Here is a 17,835-nt window from a genome sequence, read left to right as displayed (position 1 = left end):
CAGCTTAACAACAGAGAACTTAACTGAGTAAGATAAGATGTACAGAACATAACTGCAAACACTCAAGGATTGTGATTTGTATATTTCGTGAAATGAAGAACAACTCTTTTTTTGACAGGAATATAAAGTGCTTTAATTAAATAAGCAATCATACATGACCATGTCTTACCAGGGCACTAAAGTACAGAATCCATCTCAATAAATAGAACAATATATGCTATGCAAATTAAGAAGTGAACTTTTACTTAACTGAGATTTGTCAAATCTTTAATCTAATTGTAAAAATACAAAAGGAGTGAATTTGATGCTTCATGGCTTACAACCATTTAAGTCCCACTTCTTGAAAATTGCAATAGATACAGTAAACAGGACAAACTTAATTCCACAGTAAACAATTTTTAACAACTTTTAATTTGTGGAACTTAATTTGCTGTGAACAATCTAAACATGATTATATTAAAGCTACTTTTGGCATTAGAAAATCTTTAGATGAGGTTCTGATTGCAAAGCTTCTTTAAAGCTGCAGTAGGTAACTTATATAAATGTTTTGCTCAGGTTAGAAGCAAATCAATCGGCAGACAAATGCCATTACCATCCTTATTCATAGTCAGATTACCCATCAAAATACAGATTCTTATGAAAATGCTGACCAAAACGTGAGTTATCAGCAAACAAATTTTCATCTGCAAAATAGATGGCGTAACAGAACAGGCCTGATGGTCTGATCTCTTAGACCATAAATTAAAGTAGTCAAACATCTGGGTAAGATGATAAAAAGCACATAAAAAATACTCTGTACCCATACGTATACTATTCTTTCTGCAATCTTTGCAAGAGCTAAGAGCAGTGGGTAGTAAAAGGTATTAGACAGACTGAGGACCAGCTGAACTAGGTGCAGCAGAAGTGTCTTACGAGCTTTCAGGGCAGATGCTTTATCTGTAGAAGCTGACTTGGCTGCTATTACAACTCCAGTATACGAGGAAATTACAGTCAAACCAGCTGAAACAAATACCACAGCGCTGTATACATTATCATAATAATCACGCAATGAATTTGCAAACCGAACAATGTTGTTGCAATTGTCTTCCATCAAGACTTTCCCGAACGTTTCATATGAATATTCTATCAAAAACAGATTTCTAGTGACATTATTTAGTGAACTGACAGTCCAAACTGCAATAATGGCCACTACTGTGTTTTTGATGGTGATAATGGAAGCGTGCCTCAGTGGATAGCAAACAGCCACATATCTCTCCAGAGACATTATCACCAGGATCAGAGGAGAAATTCCTGCTGTGAGATTGGCCATAGTAGTGATGGTACCACATACGGCATATGTTATTCTAACTCGACCAACAGCAAGGAGAAACAGAACCTGAGTCACTACCAGCTGAGCGGTATCTGCAACAAGGAGGTTATATAGAAGAATATAACGACAAGTGTATCGAAACACAGGTTTACTCCTCAAAGAGAACATCAAGATCCCATTAATGATGAGGAAGAAACACGCAGGACCTGTAGACAGAAAGGAAAGTACAATTCTTTCCAGTAAACCCTGATACTGCTGTTCAATAGTGATGTTAAATAGCGAAGAAGACATTGCAGGATTATTTAAATCATATCAGCAATATACCTGCTGAAGATGCAGAAAACCTAAAGCAAATGTTAAGATACAACAGCTGTAAATAAGAGACACCAACATATACAAAGACTATATGAAGTGGGCAGGTTAGAGTCTATATGTGTTGCCGTGGGGCAGAGATGGTCTGCAGGGTTTCACTGGCTACACATATGTTTTATGAGCTTTTTCCTGCCAACCTGCTCACATGGTAGATCACATGTCTGGCATTAGGGGATCACCACTAAGTGATGTAATTTTCCTTTCCACTGTTTTTTAGACAGAGAATGGATAGAACAAATATTTAAACAGGTCAATCTCTGGACACAATCTTCTTGGATTTGGAGAAGTAAAAAACTAAAAGCTACGTATATATTTCTAAAGAAATTGTTGTCCATGTCAGCTTTTCTTAATAATGTGCCCAACTGCAATAATGGTCAGTGTCTTGGGCTATGATCACACTGCAGGCATTGATCCTCAATTCCAATTTTTTTGTGAAACCAGATTTTTCTTTTTTTGCGAAATCAGATACAAGTCGCAAATCCTTTCCAAGTATACGCAACTTGTATGTGATTTCCTGTGTGAACATCAAGCATCCTAACAGTGTTCCCCATGCGCAGCAGAGAATGCAATATTGTCACACTTAGCGAGCATGCTGAGTGTTTGTAGAAGTGAACATGGACGGTAATGGTGGAGCATATTTTGTGATTATAAAGTTGTCCAACTTGAGCGAGCACTTCAACAACTCTATGCTCATTATCATCCACCATGGATGTTTTTCTACCTGCTTCAGCGTATCAGGACGCAGAATACTGATGTTTGCAGAGTAAACCACACATCCAAGTGGCCTGAGTCTGTATTTAGACTGTCATGGAAAGATCAGATACAGGTCACCAAAAAAAATCTGATTTAGGTCCCTTCAGACTGCAGTGTGAATGCAGCCTTTCAGTAAATTTTCCTCGACAGACTCTTCCGAGCCAGAGGACACTGTCAATCACCCTCGTGTATGGACTACTCTCACCCTGCCCCTTTTTCTTTGCTATGCTATACTCCCTCCCAACGGTGGCTGCCAGGAATGCTCAGGCTAGTTAGCCTGGTCACCGATGACAACAGAAAAACATGTTTTCTGTAACAGTAAGTTGTTTCTCCACCATACGGCCATTATATACAAGCATGATAGACAGTGCTAAGACCTTTTTCTATTGAGGAATTAAAGTGACTAACTTTTGGGATATATGAATAAAAGAAATAACATGCAGGACTCTGTTCCTTCACTGCTGAAGACCAAGCAGGAGAGGTTTAATTCACATTCACATCTGTGGAGTGATCACAAACACATCGTTGCAAATATTCAAAATCTCTCGCCTTTTAATGGTTGCATCACTTTTTATAGGATTTAATCTCTCCTAGTGTGTATTTGAAAGTTTCGACCAATGGCATTGCTGCCCTTCATTTGCGTAGTGACTCTGGCATCGTTTTAGACTGCATTTGTATTGGGGTTCCGAGAATTAGTTTGGACCTCCTGGAAATCAAGATCTGCTCCATTTCAGAGTTGCCAAATGACAAATTGTTGCTCCTTATCTGTCCAAACAGAAATTCTGTCCAAGTGTTGGGCTTCTGGCCAGTCCTCCCTCGCACACAAGCAGGGGAAGACGGGTCAGAATGACCTGGATTTGTGCCAAAACCTTTTCCTTGCAAAACAACTTGAAAATAACATTTCCGCTCTAACACCTCCTGGGTCTGCTTGGTTGTTTCTGCCGATGATAGTCAGACCACAAGGAGGAGTCAGAGAAAATCTTCTTTTCAGATCCTCTCTGATATTATACTGTTACACATGAAGGCAGTTTTAAATTATTTATAAAACACATTGTTTATTAGTCATCAACTGTAACTTTAAAATACTTTTCATGAAGCCCACATTCTGTATTATGTTTTTATTGATCTGATGTCACATTCTCATTGAAACAAAATATATGTATTTTCATGAACTTGAGGAAAAATTTAAATTTGCACAAAGCGTAAACATGAGTTTGTGTAAATGATATATAGTGTTTCACTTAGAAATGTTTAGAAACATTTATAGAAATGTTTCTAAAACTTTTCTATAAAACGATAACCTGAGATGCACTTTTATTAATATTTGGCGGCCTCATACACCCATCAGATTATTGTTTCCCAACCTAACAAATGCCTGTTAATCAGACAGATTTATTTATTTCAAGGATAACTCCTCGAGATGTACCATCTCCTATTTGACGGGGTTCTTAAGTAAAGAAGTATGCTGAAGCATGGAAATATCTAAACATCTAAAATATCTAAAAACAGTCAAAAACAAATTACTTAAAAGTATGAGTAAAAGGCAGAAAAGAAAAATGAAAAAGCCTGAAAGTCAACTTGTAAATGAAACAGACATAAAAACTCTTCATTTTAATATAAAATGTAAACTGTTGCATTTTATACAGATTTTATATATAAGAACTGTGGCTTACTTAGTTTTATAAAGCTGCTTTAGTATTCAAGTTAACAAGTCACCTAAATCACGTTTGTCACTAAATGTCAACCAAGTCGAGTTTATTTGTACCACATTTCAGCAACAAGGCAGTTCAAAGTGCTTTACATGATAAAAACATAATAAAGTAATGAAACAAGCAATGAACAGCACATTTGGTCAAATGTCATCATCAAATTGATCAAGAATAATAATCAAATGAACATCAAATTTATTGATCAGTGATCCAGTTATTAATCACAGGCAGCACTACACCGGTGTAATATTAGCCTTGATTTAAACAAACTCAGTGTTTTGGCTGTTTTGCAGTTTTCTGGAGAACAAAAACACCTGCCAGACTTGGAACATAAAGTAAACGTGTATCTCACGCTGCTCAATTTTTCTGCTGATACCATAATAATCCAAATTTTTTGTTTCAGATTCTGAGATTCAGAATGCATTTTCCGCCACAATTTTATACGTTCAGGAATAATTTAGGTAAAAATTAAATTAAAAAGGATGACCATTTAGCTTTACGAACATGTTTTAATTATATTTTGAATTGTATTGAGAAAACGGTAACAAAATAGCAAAAGTAACAAAACATTTTAAAAAAGGCAACGGTTTAATGAAGATCAGCAAAGCTAAGCATGTCGAAACAACTTCTACATTTTTAAATCACAGTACTAAACTCGCAAACTGTTTACATCTTCTGGAATACAATCAATCAAATTGTATTTGTGTAGCACCTCTCAACAACAAGACATTTCAAAGGGCTTTACATCATAAAAACAAAAATACAAAGTCATAGAACACACAGTCAACATTACATTTTGCACATCAGATGATTGATTAATGTTTTCTGATTAGGTTTCAAAAGTAACTCTAAACAGCTGGGTTTTTAGCCTAGATACAGAGTCCCATATCTTATGGACAAAATATGTGCTGAGTGGAAAAACTACTAGCCACTGATTTTAACTTTCATTCGACAACACAGATAATACAAAAGAGCATGTCTGATGGTCTGATCTCTTAGCCCATAGATTAGAGAACTCAAACATCTGGGGAAGATAATAAAACAAACATAAAAAACATTTACAACCCATGAAAATGCCACTCTTGTTAGGATTTTTGAAAGTGCTACAATGAGTGGGTTGTAAATGGTTGAGGAAAGACTCAGGCCCAGTTGAACCAGGTGCAACAGCAGGGTGTTACGGGCCTTATGAGCTAAAGCTTTGTCTGTGGAGGCTGACCTGGCCGCTATAATGACACTAACATAGGAGAAAGTTGTAGCAACACCAGCTGACACAAATACAACACATGTATAGGCCCTGTCATATTCTGCAGTTACAGCACCAAGCACCAAAGCGAAATTAGAACAAACATCTTCTACTTCCCAACTCTCCATTTTCTCTAAAGAAAACTCTAAAAACATCAAAACACGAGTGAGATTGTTCAGTGAACTGACAGCCCAAATTGCAATGATTACCACAGTTGTGTTTCTGACGGTGATGATGGAAGAGTGCCTCAGTGGGTAGCACACAGCCACATATCTCTCTAATGGCATTACCACCAGTGTTAGGGGAGAAATCCCAGTCGTAAGATTGGCAAGCATGCTAAGAACAGTACACAGCGAATAAGCCAGTTTGACTCTGCACACTGACAGTAAGAACTGCATTTGACTCTGCGCCAGCTGGACAGTGTCTGCCAGAAGAAGGTTGTAGAGTAGAATGTAACGACAGGTGTCACGAAACACAGGTTTGCTCCTCAGCGTGAACAGAATGGTCCCATTGATGTAGAGAAAAACAAATGATGGAACTGTAGACAGGGTGGAAATTAGTGCTATCCTCAACAGATCCTGGTTCTGACTTGCTGTTGTCATGTTGGACTCAGACTGTGACACATTGAACATACTGAAGAGTTCCTAAAATTGCTGAAAATGTACTTTTGGTATCATGAATACAGAAAAAAAAAATTCAGTTGGTATTTAAAAAGATTTGGATGCACACATCAAACACAAATTCTTGGTATTCACGGGGAAAAAACTACATTTATGCCAAGTCAATCCACCTGCACACAGCTCGTCACGGTAAGCTGGTCACTTGACGTTCATTACGGTGGGTGACAGGTTCTGCTCTTATTAATTGTTCATCTGATACACCACACGTCACCATCATTTAGTAAGGAATGACCTAATCCCTCTTGTGAAATCACCAAGGAGTTTGCTTGTGATTTTTCTTTCCTGTTGTTTTTAGATGAGATTAAATTCAAGTGACATTAAGCACAACTAACCTACCTTCTATTGTAGAAGATAGATGCAAGGGAAAAATTTATTTAGATTGGCTCAACGCAACTGTAATAAGGACATTTAGCAGCTGATCTTTGTCTTTATTTTATCCCCCTAACTGATGGATTGTTTTCTCCAGAAAGCATTGAAACACGGCACATGGATCACACATATTTTGTGGGAGCTGTACTTTCTCAGATCACTAAGGATTATAAACTGCATCCCTGTGTCTTTTTCTCTCATCATCTGTCTTCCTTTTAATATCATGATTTATGGGACTCAGAGCTTTTGACTGTGATGTTGGCGTTTGATGAATGGGATCCTTGGCTTCAGGCAGAACGTCCTATAATCGTGGGTTGCTGACCATAAGAATCTTTATAACCTACAAGAGGCAAAGCGACTTAGCCGATTGTCTTTGTTCTTCTCCTGATTAAACTTTATTTCATATCAACCAGGTTCACAAAACTCAATACTTTGTCAAGATAGCTGACACCATTCTATCCCCTGTATGTAAGGCAGGAGCCATTACTTGGGATGGTCACAATGCCATTCTCCAGTCCCAATGTTCTCAACCCGACACAGGTATTGGCCCATCCAGTCGTACTTATGTTCTCACCTCAGTTTGCCCTTGCCTCATTCACTGGGTCCACACTGAGGTCCTCCTGTCATCCTGGTATTAGTTACACTGTTCCTCCTTTGACGAACCTTCTGGTGGCCTTCTCTATATAAAAAAGTGAAGGAGTAGGTCCAGGCATCTGAGGTCTGTGCCCGTAACAAACCTCCTCAAGTGCTGGCTATACTCAAATGTCCTTGGTCGCATATTGCTCTGAATTTTGTTACCTGCTTGCCATCAACTAAAGGATTCTGTATCATCCTTACCACAGTAGATTGCTTCTTAAAAGCCTGTCACCTATTTCTCCCCCAAAAAAGCTTTCAACAGCCCTTAAAACAGATCATCTCCTGGTAAAACATCTATTCCCTTTACAGAAGTCATGTCTGGAGTGACTTCTGTACCGCTAAGGTTCAGTTCTGGGTTTCATCTGGAAACCAGTAGTCAAATTGAGCAGATAAACCAGAAGCTGTTCTTCAAACCTAGCAAGGTTTAAAAAACACACAATGTCCATAAAAGCCATTTCAATAACTAAAGTTTGGAGTTTGGTTTTTGCTATTTTCTGTGCAGAAAGTTGATAACTTCTGCATAAAATACACCACAGCACATGCTGATTACACTGTCTGATTTATCCAGGCCTGAGCTGCTGTTGGTTCTATACGGGGTACTGCACTGCTATAATGCCATGAAGCGATCCTGGGGTATCTGGTACCATGGTGCAATTTAAATGCTTATAGCAGCAACTTACAGGCCTGGGAGCTGTATTGTACACACCTGTAGCCATGGAAGTGACTGGAACACCAGAACACAATTTGGAGGGATGACTCAATACTTTTGGCAATATGTTATGTGACACAACATGTACTCCTTTTCATACAATGACCATTTTAGTGGCAAAAGAATCTGTTCAACCTCAGACACATCTGTTATGTGCCAGTCGTCACGTTTCCTCATCACATTTTTAACACAGTTAACAGTTTAGTTCAGGGTCGTATGGAAAACTCTGGTAGAGGTGATAATTCAACGTACACCTTACCTTTGATACAATGACACCACAAAGATTGACTTTTTTAGATTAAGTTCCTTGTGCTTTAATTTTTTATGATTACACTTAATTACACATACATACAATAGTTATTTCAATTCAGTGACAAAGTCAAACAACTTCAGGTTTTTTGCCAGATGACATTTGTTTCAACGGACTTCCTTTGTTTTATAAATGTCATCATATAATAGACAATTTTATGTACTCATATTCTTCTGCTTTCTCTTAGATTAATCCCTTTATTAGTGGTTTCTTTGCTTATATGGATTCTCCACAACAGAAAAACATTGAAGTATGACTTATTGGTCTTAAAAACCTTTTAACATAAATGTTCCTACATTTGAAACATGAAAACTGTGTTTGTCATTCATTCATTCATTCATTCATTCATGAAGAGTTTGACAAAATCTAAACTTTTCAACCACTGACTGCAACAGCTTTATGTTTTAGTTGACAGTCTAGATGGCCCAGAAGAATAGGTCTGATAGTCTGATCTCTAAGACCATAAATTAAAGAACTCAAGCATCTAGGGAATATAATCATTAATATATACAGAAATTTATGTAACCGTATAAACACAACAGTTTGAACAATTTTTATAAGAGCTACAAGCAATGGGTTGTAAATAGTTGAGGACAAACTGAGGCATAGCTGTACCAAATGTAGCACCAACGTATTACGAACCTTCAAGGCTGAAGCTTTCCCTGTAGATGCTGACCTGGCTGCTATTATTACACCAACGTAGGAAGAAATGATTACAGTGGCTGCTGAAGCAAACAGAAACCCAGTGAAAGCATTGTCATAAACCTTTGACCTGGATCCAAGCAGCATATTGAATTCATTGCATAAATTTGGCATTTGTAGACTGTCTAGGTCTTCAAAAGGAAAATCTAACAGCAAAATAACACGAAATATATTATGTAATGAACTGGAAGTCCAAACTGCAATAATTGCCAGTCTCGTGTTTCTGATGGTGACGATCATAGCATGTCTCAAAGGGAGGCAGACAGCTACACACCGCTCCAGAGACATCACCATCAGCGTTAGAGGAGAGATTACATTTGTGAGAATGCCTAAAACAATTAGCATGCCACAGACAGGATATGTTAGTGTAATTCTACAAACAGAAAGTAGAAACAGAACTTGACATACTGCTAACTGTGCAGTATCTGCTATTAGGAGATTAAACAGGAGAATATACCGACAGGTGTCACGAAAAACAGATTTACTCCTCAAAGTGAACAACATGGTTCCATTAATGAAGAGAAACACACAGGATGGGATTGTGCACAGAGTGAAAGTGATCACTCTTTCCAGAAACTCCTGATATTGCAGCTCAACAGAGATGTTAGTCTGAGAGACATAGGACATGGTACAGGAAATTTAAAACGTCCAAAAGTCAATGATTTCCAAATTGTAACCTATATTATTTCAACATATTACATTTAGTCTTTAAACATAGATATGCTTAAGAAAATCTCAGCAAGATGCATCACCTGTGCATCTAAATTGTGAACCGAAGGCAGAGGCAGTCTGCAGGGTTTGCTGCTCATCTTCATATTTAATATATGTTGTGTTCTCATCTGATTTTCCTGACACGTCACATGGCAGCATGTGACCATACCACTTTGTTATTCAAGTTCTTATGACTACATCTCAGAAGAATTTCAGTGTAAATTAATGTGATAAATTAGAAAACATATTAAATTGCTTAAATGTTTTATTTTTGCTGTATGTGCCCCAGTTGGAAAACAATACAGAAATGCAACATATTGTATAAAAAGTAAACTCTATACCGAACACCTTGTTATGACCCTTTGTAGTAACCATTACATTTAGATGGTACATTTTACCACATTTTCTTGTTTTTGTTCAGTTTTATTCACTGTTCTGTGAAGAATCTAATGGGCTCAAATATCTTCATTCTGTTACCCTCTTTCAAACTTTTTCTTAGATTTAAGGAATTTCCTTTTATGTATTGGTAGAGGTAATATTTTTAAGTCATCTTTTGTTTAATCATATTAGTGGAGTGCAGCTACAAATGAATGTTTATTAACACTAGGTTTATTTGTGATTCTATTGGGTCATTTCAATATGGTCAACCTATTTCATATTAAAGTTTCAATATTCTGACCCATAGATGTTTTTTCATACCTCCATGAGAGTATTCCATAGCTGGAAGTCGTGTTGGTGGACAAGTAAGTGTTTTATCAGGTAGGACTCCAGGTAAGTGTTTTCAGAAGGACTATTTGAAGAAGTTGTGATGGGATTGACAGGTAAGTCAGGAAGTGAAAATCAGAACTGTAGAAGGTGATGGGAAGGCGAGCTGCAGTCCAGGAGTGACTCCTTCACAGGACAAAGGACTGAAAGGGGGACAGAAACTCTACAGCTAAGAACTACTGGTAATTTCAGCAGCACACAGTGAAAACTAAGAGGGCCTCTTTTCAAGACAAAGGGTGTTAACCATGTGGTCTTGTGGTTCAACTCCTCTGTTAGGTACGTGATTCCTCCTGATGAGGAACAGGCGGAGATTTGTGTTCTTTAATATAAGTGACAATTCAGTACTGTGCAGTCTGTCAATCTACTTTTATGTGAAATAAAGATGACAGAATTCTTTAAAATTAAAATACATGTTTGTCATATATTTGCAGACATAAACATACATAGAAAGTTTTTCATTTGAATTTAGTATAAAGATAAAAGTTTTAGTCAGATATTTCTTTCAACACGTACTTTTATAAATGTCATGATCTGTTAGACGGTGCCATATTTGCAGATTCATCCCAGTCTTATTTGTGGTCTCGTTGATAATATGGATTATTCACAACAGCAAAAGAATGCATTAAAAAACAACCCTCTAACAAAATTTTCACTAAATTTAAGACACTAATAAAGCTGATAACTATGTAACTGTATTAGTTTTTTTCACAGTTATGAAGACCTTGACAGAAGCTGAACTTTGAACAACTGACGGCAACAGCTTTATGTTTTAGATGACAACCTAGAAGGGACAGAAGAATAGGTCTGATAGTCTGATCTCTTAGGCCATAAATTAAAGAACTCAAACACTTGGGGAATAAAATGATTAATACATAAAGAAATTTGTGTAATCGTAGAAATACTACAGTTTGAACTATTTTAATAAGAGCTATAAGCATTGGGTTGTAAATAGTTGAAGACAAACTGAGGCATAGCTGCACCAAATGTAGCACCAATGTATTACGAGCCTTCAAGGCTGAAGCTTTCCCTGTAGATGCTGACCTGGCTGCTATTATTACACCAACATAGGAAGAAATGATTACAATGGCTGCTGAAACAAAAAGAAAACCAGTGAAAGCATTATCATACATTTTAGACCTGGATCCAAGTAGCATTGTGAGTTCAGAACACAAATCTCTCATTTGCAGACTGTCTAGGTCTTCAAAAGGAAAATCTAACAGCAAAATAACACGAAATATATTATGTAATGAACTGGAAGTCCAAGCGGCAATAATTGCCAGTCTCGTGTTTCTGATGGTGACGATCATAGCATGTCTCAAAGGGAGGCAGACAGCTACACACCGCTCCAGAGACATCACCATCAGCGTTAGAGGAGAGATTACATTTGTGATATTTGCAAAAACAGTTAGCATGCCACAAACAGGATATGTTAGTGTAATTCTACAAACAGAAAGTAGAAACAGAACTTGACATACTGCTAACTGTGCAGTATCTGCTATTAGGAGATTAAACAGGAGAATATACCGACAGGTGTCACGAAAAACAGATTTACTCCTCAAAGTGAACAAAATGGTTCCATTAATGAAGAGAAACACGCAGGATGGGATTGTGGACAGAGCAAATGTGGTCATTCTTTCCAATAACCCAACATCATCAAACTCAATAGAAATGTTAGACCGAGGCTGAGAGACAAAAGACATTTTGCAGAATATTTAAAATTAATAGAAAATCAATCTGAAAATGTTGTCATATTCCAATTCTTACAAAAAATTTACTCTCCAAAAACCCTTCAAGAAACTTCAGCTATCCATGTACCCTGCTGCTAAAAGCATGTTAGCATCTCCATGTGGGAAAAACATTCTCTGTAGTGTTTCCTTCACCTCACTGTTGATTTATGTACTCTGTCCTCATTTGACTCTCACTTAATGCATCACATGGCAAAAGTTCATCAGACTAGTACCATGGTGATGCAATCCTCCCCTTTATTTTACTCTGAACCGTGTTTATTTTTTTCTGTTTACAATATATGCCATGGTGTAAAATGGAATATATTTGCATTTGGTATTCAATGTACTCTGTCCATACCCAATACTTTTGACTATATGTTGTGTGACATTTTAGGACCATTTTAATGCCAGTAGGATATGTTGAAACATGAAGCCAGTTTTTCTCTAATCAACATCTTATTTCCTCACAAATCTGATTTTGAGATTTCAGTGGTTCTTTATTGCTTGGTTTTACGGTAACACTTTGACGGGGTGTGCATACAACTGACATGACACTCATAAACGTGACAGCACCTGTAATGAACATCAATGAATCTTTATTAATGACTGTTGTCACGAAGTGTCATTCGGTAAACAATGACACTTTTAATGCAAAGTTGGCACTTTTAATGGACTTTCAAGGCAACTTTTAGACCAACGTTGCTTTAAAAGTTTCATTATTTACAAAATGACACTTCATGACAACATTCATAGACATTCATAAAGAATGTCTATGAATGTCTATGAACATAGACATTACCCTTACCCTCTTTCATGTTTATAACAGCTGTCATGTCATGTTTATGACAGTCATGTCAGTCTTATGCACACCCTGTCAAATAAAGTGTTAATGGTTTTACTAACTTTGGCCACTGGTCAGCTGTGACTTAAATGACTGAAGGTCTGCACTCTTCTACAATTTTATATGCTTCTTTAAACAGTAACGTCTTACAAGGGAACTCTGGGGGTGACTCTCAAAGGCAAGGCAGCGTCTGTCTCTTCAGCCCACTGTGGCCCTGAGGGCCTCTTCTCCTACTGCTGGGATATTGTCCACTGATGTTTGATTAGTCAGTTTTCACTATATAGCCTTGGATTGGTCAGTTTTTACTGCAGTCATTTTCAACAATTGTAGCCTTACAGGTAAATGAATTAATTGGATAGTTAAAATGAATCAGATTCTTTAATACTAATACACAGGTTTCTCTTGTCCCTCAGATGAGTTTGTCCTTTAATCCTCCATTGTGTTCTACATTAAACATGGAACAATCTCACCCTTTCTCAAGTTAGTCAAATGTATATAGTTTATACTCTCTTCAAAATCCTTCACAAACATCACAACTCATTCAAATAAAACCATTTTCCTTTAATATTTAATCAATAAATGATTGCCATGGCTAAGTTTTCATTCCGAAATTTAGGAATCTTTACAGTTTAAAAAAAATGGCGTGTTCATAGAACTGATTAGCTGGGAGTTATGACCTTGTTTAGCAGTTCCATAGCAAATGTGGTGATGTCATAGGCAAGAAAACATTATAATCAACAGTAAAAAATTAACAGGCTGAAATAAGATGCAAAAATAATACAGATATCTATGCAGCACCGGGAGAGAATAAATTTAATTTCTTTGCAGTCCTAGGCTTTCAAAGTATGCAAAAAAGTGGATCTTGCATAATATGTCCCCTTTAAAAGAAATATATTTCTGTAAAACAATTTGAAGTATTTGCAGTTTAACTCATAGTTTCTCACATCTGCAACAGCAAACAATATAAATAAGTCTTTTGACACTGAGCCCTACAACATGCAACTGCTCAGACTGTCAATACTTTTATGTCTTAATTATACACTTAATTATTTGTTACATTGAAATAAGGAATGATTGCAACTAATTTTGACAGTTTTTATTTAACTTCAGTGAAAAATGTAAACGCATCAGATTTTGGTCAGATGACATGTTTCAACAGACTTTCTTTCTTTTACAAATATTATATGTTGGACTTTTAAACCTCCTCAGATTCTGCTGTCCAGTAGGTTCACACCTATTGGACAGCCTTTGCTTATATGGAATCTCCACAACAGGAAAATGTTGCATTAAGACTTTAATCTCATTCAGACAATAACATTTTAACATAAATTTAACCATATTTCAGAAATCAATACAACAAGCAATCAAGTTGATTGAAAGCCACACTTCAGCATCAAGGTAGTTCAGTGTCATAAAAACAAAATCTTTCTAACATTAATAGTAAACATTTCACATTTTTTTCCCAAGTGCCACCGTTAACATCAAATATATTGATTTGATGTGTCATTTATTATTTTTGAAAACCAACTCTAAACCAGTGGGCTTTTAGTCTTGATTTAAAGGAACTTATTGTTTCAGCAGTTTTGCAGTTTTCTGGAACTTTGTCCCAGATTTGTAGTCCATAGAAGCTGAATGCTGCTTCTCCATGTTTGGTTCTGGTTCTGGGGGTGCAGAGCAGAACCAGAACCAGAAGATCTGAGAGGTTCGGGAAGGTTGATACAACAACAGCAGATCTTTAATGTATTTTGTTGCTAAAGCATTCAGTGATTTATAAACTACCAACAGTATCTTAAAGTCTATTGTCTCAGTGAAAAAACTTTAGAACTGGGCGATGTGCTTTATCATCCTGGTTTTAGACAGAAAGCCAGCAGCAAAGTTCTGTATTGACTTTTTAGGCAGACCTATGAAGACACTGCTGCTAAAAAATAAATACGTGTGAGTTTCACTAGATGAATCTATAATAAATCCGTTGACTGTGTAAACCGTCTTTCTTTCACACATATGAAGACCTTAACTGAAGCTGAACTTTTCAGCCACTGTCTGGAACAATTTTGAGTTTCCGTTGACAACCTAGATGGCCCAGAAGAATAGGTCTGATAGTCTGATCTCTGAGGCCATAAATTAAAGAACTCAAGCATCTGGGAAATAAAATAATTAAAACATAAAGAAATTTATTTAATCGTATAAACCCAACACTTTGAATAATTTTCAAAAGCGCTACAAGCAATGGGTTGTAAATAGTTGAGGACAAACTGAGGCATAGCTGCACCAAATGTAGTATCAATGTATTACGAGCCTTCAAGGCTGAAGCTTTCCCTGTAGATGCTGACCTGGCTGCTATTATTACACCGATATAGGAAGAAATGATTACAGTGGCTGCTGAAGCAAACAGAAACCCAGTGAAAGCATTGTCATAAACTTTTGACCTGGATCCAAGCAGCATACCGAATTCATTGCATAAATTTGGCATTTGTAGACTGTCTAGGTCTTCAAAAGGAAAATCTAACATCAAAATAACACGAAATATATTATGTAATGAACTGGAAGTCCAAACTGCAATAATTGCCAGTCTCGTGTTTCTGATGGTGACGATCATAGCATGTCTCAAAGGGAGGCAGACAGCTACACACCGCTCCAGAGACATCACCATCAGCGTTAGAGGAGAGATTACATTTGTGATATTTGCAAAAACAGTTAGCATGCCACAGACAGGATATGTTAGTGTAATTCTACAAACAGATAGTAGAAACAGAACTTGACATACTGCTAACTGTGCAGTATCTGCAAGAAGGAGGTTAAACAGGAGAATATACCGACAGGTGTCACGTAAAACAGATTTACTCCTCAAAGTGAACAAAATGGTTCCATTAATGAAGAGAAACAAACAGGATGGGATTGTGCACAGAGTGAAGGTGATCACTCTTTCCAGTAGCCCAACATCATCAAACTCAACAGAAATGTTAGACCGAGGCTGAGAGACAAAAGACATCTCGCAGAATATTTTGAAATATTCTGCGAGATGTAGAATTCAGGCAAATATATTCATGTCACATTTGCTGAAAAACGTAGGCTATCAGATTTTGTTTAAACAAAACATATCTGTTTATTTTCCAAAAACCCCTTCAGTTGAAGAAACCTTCAATTGAAATTCAAAACTTGAAATTGATTTTATCAATCCCAAAGAGCTGCTACAACTTGCTTCTACCCTCTGCAGTGCAATTCTAGAATGAATTCACCTATGTAGGTACCCCGCCACTAGGAGCCAGTTTGCACTTCCATATGGGCAGAGCATGTCTATAGAGTTTCCTTTATCTCACTTTTGATTTATGTCCTCTGATCAGTATACGGTGATGCGATTGTACCTCCCCAACTTTGTGTCAAGTTGGTGAGGTACAAGTCCAATAGCTGAGTTTTATTTAGTCCAGTGTTTCTCTGTTCTGGTCCTCAGGGACCACTTCGCTGCAGGTGTTAGGTTCCATTGATGAAGAGAAACAAACAGCATGCCACACACCAGACTTGAATAAGTGTGTGATTAACAACTGTCTGCAGCACTTGATGGCTCCATAGAAGGTCATGCAATCATTTGAATCAGCTGTTCTGGAACAGAGGTGCATCTAAAATATGCAGGGTAAGTGGTTCATGAGGAGCACAGTTGAGAAATAGTGGTTCAGTGAAATATAAAACACCACATTTGAGCTGACAGAGAGAGGCCTGGGGTCTTTCCACACTCCTGCTTTTGCCATTAGGGATTGGAGACCTGGAGGAAGAGTGGGTTCCAGCGGGGAGGCGTCAACGTGGCTGTGTGTGGTGACTGGCCGGTCAGCCAACTGTGGCATTTTTTGTGGGGGTCACTGTTCATTGGGTGGAGGGGGGGAGGGTTTACCCAAAGCTCTGCCTTGTAGCTGCAGTGTCTAACTGAGCTTCTTCCTCACAGTGCACCCCTTCCTTGTGCCTCCCCTGCTCAGCTCCACCAGACTAGCAGTAGCAGCAATTAGCAAACACCTGGTGGAACTGCACATAATGATGTATTGAAAGTGGGGTGTTGGAAAGAGTAGGAACTTCTTAACCTCCCCACAGTCTTAGCTTGACACTCAGGAGGAGTGTGGCAAATGTCACATTCAGACAACGGGGAAGTAGGTCAGACTGTCAGTTTCCAAAAACCCCACACACAAAATACATTTTGTAAAACCTGTATACAGGGTTAGTGCAACCCTGCCAGATGTGCACAGAGTAAAAAACTTGTTGGGTGTAAATGACTCCATCTTTTAAGGTTGAAGAGACAGAGGCCTATTTCAAGATGTTAAGTTGTAATATTGGGCTGCACAGTTGGTATCACTGTTGCCTTGCAGCAAGGAGGTCCTGGATTTGATGCCCGGCCCGGGGTCTTTCTGCATGGAGTTTGCATGCACTCCCTGTTCATGGTAGGTTCTGTAAATGTACGGCTTATGTGATGTGAAAATGTGCCAAACCGCATAGTGGCCCGTTGGCTTGGTTGAACATGATTACTTCACACTGTGGAATAATTGTTTCCTCCATTCAGTACTGCTTTTAAGTCCTGGCTGAAAACTCATCTGTTCAAAAAAGCATTTTCACTTGTTTGATCTCTAAATTTTCTTTTGTTAGTATTTTAATTGGTTACTTTTAGTTTTTTTGTTTTGTAAAGGTTATCTTGTATGCAATGAAGGGTACCTTTTAAATCAAATCTATTACTATTAGGTGTAAATCAATTTTTTATTTCTGTATCTTTCCAAGTTTTATAATTTCTCCCTCCCATGGAATTTCAGTATGAAAGCTGTGCACATTTATATACGAAGCCTCTATTCTGTCACTTTGGTAGAATAAAAGGGTCATTGGACTCTTTAAAATTTATGTTGCTCTTTTTTATTTATTGTTACATTTACAGACATAAATGTATATACCATGTATTTTATTTAAATTCAATGAAAAGTTAAAGGTTTTAATCAGATGACATTTGTTTCAAAAATACTTGTTTTATAAA

The 17,835-nt window shown here is 37.4% G+C and overlaps 5 protein-coding genes across 5 annotated transcripts; all 5 read right to left on the bottom strand.

Annotated features, from left to right (window-relative positions):
- Positions 1–679: 679 nt before the first annotated feature.
- Positions 680–1,600, bottom strand: LOC148155593 (odorant receptor 131-2-like). The gene has a single exon (XM_088012416.1). It carries the CDS (start codon positions 1,598–1,600, stop codon positions 680–682), a length of 921 nt encoding a protein of 306 aa, XP_087868542.1.
- A 3,467-nt stretch (positions 1,601–5,067) lies between these two features.
- LOC106922272 (odorant receptor 131-2-like) lies at positions 5,068–6,135 on the bottom strand. Its single transcript, XM_014994553.2, has one exon. The coding sequence runs from the start codon at positions 6,016–6,018 to the stop codon at positions 5,068–5,070; it is 951 nt and encodes a 316-aa protein (XP_014850039.2). The 5' UTR covers positions 6,019–6,135.
- A 2,330-nt stretch (positions 6,136–8,465) lies between these two features.
- On the bottom strand, positions 8,466–9,419 carry LOC106922282 (odorant receptor 131-2-like). The gene has a single exon (XM_014994563.2). The coding sequence runs from the start codon at positions 9,417–9,419 to the stop codon at positions 8,466–8,468; it is 954 nt and encodes a 317-aa protein (XP_014850049.2).
- Positions 9,420–10,963: 1,544 nt separating this feature from the next.
- On the bottom strand, positions 10,964–11,968 carry LOC106922280 (odorant receptor 131-2-like). The gene has a single exon (XM_014994561.2). It carries the CDS (start codon positions 11,966–11,968, stop codon positions 10,964–10,966), a length of 1,005 nt encoding a protein of 334 aa, XP_014850047.2.
- A 2,897-nt stretch (positions 11,969–14,865) lies between these two features.
- Positions 14,866–15,825, bottom strand: LOC106922281 (odorant receptor 131-2-like). Its single transcript, XM_014994562.2, has one exon. The coding sequence runs from the start codon at positions 15,823–15,825 to the stop codon at positions 14,866–14,868; it is 960 nt and encodes a 319-aa protein (XP_014850048.2).
- Positions 15,826–17,835: the final 2,010 nt, after the last annotated feature.

Source organism: Poecilia mexicana, unplaced genomic scaffold (genome assembly GCF_051168715.1).
Source record: "Poecilia mexicana isolate PSO_F unplaced genomic scaffold, ASM5116871v1 scaffold_14, whole genome shotgun sequence".
Classification (NCBI taxonomy): domain Eukaryota; kingdom Metazoa; phylum Chordata; class Actinopteri; order Cyprinodontiformes; family Poeciliidae; genus Poecilia; species Poecilia mexicana.
This window is presented reverse-complemented; position numbering and strand designations above follow the sequence as displayed.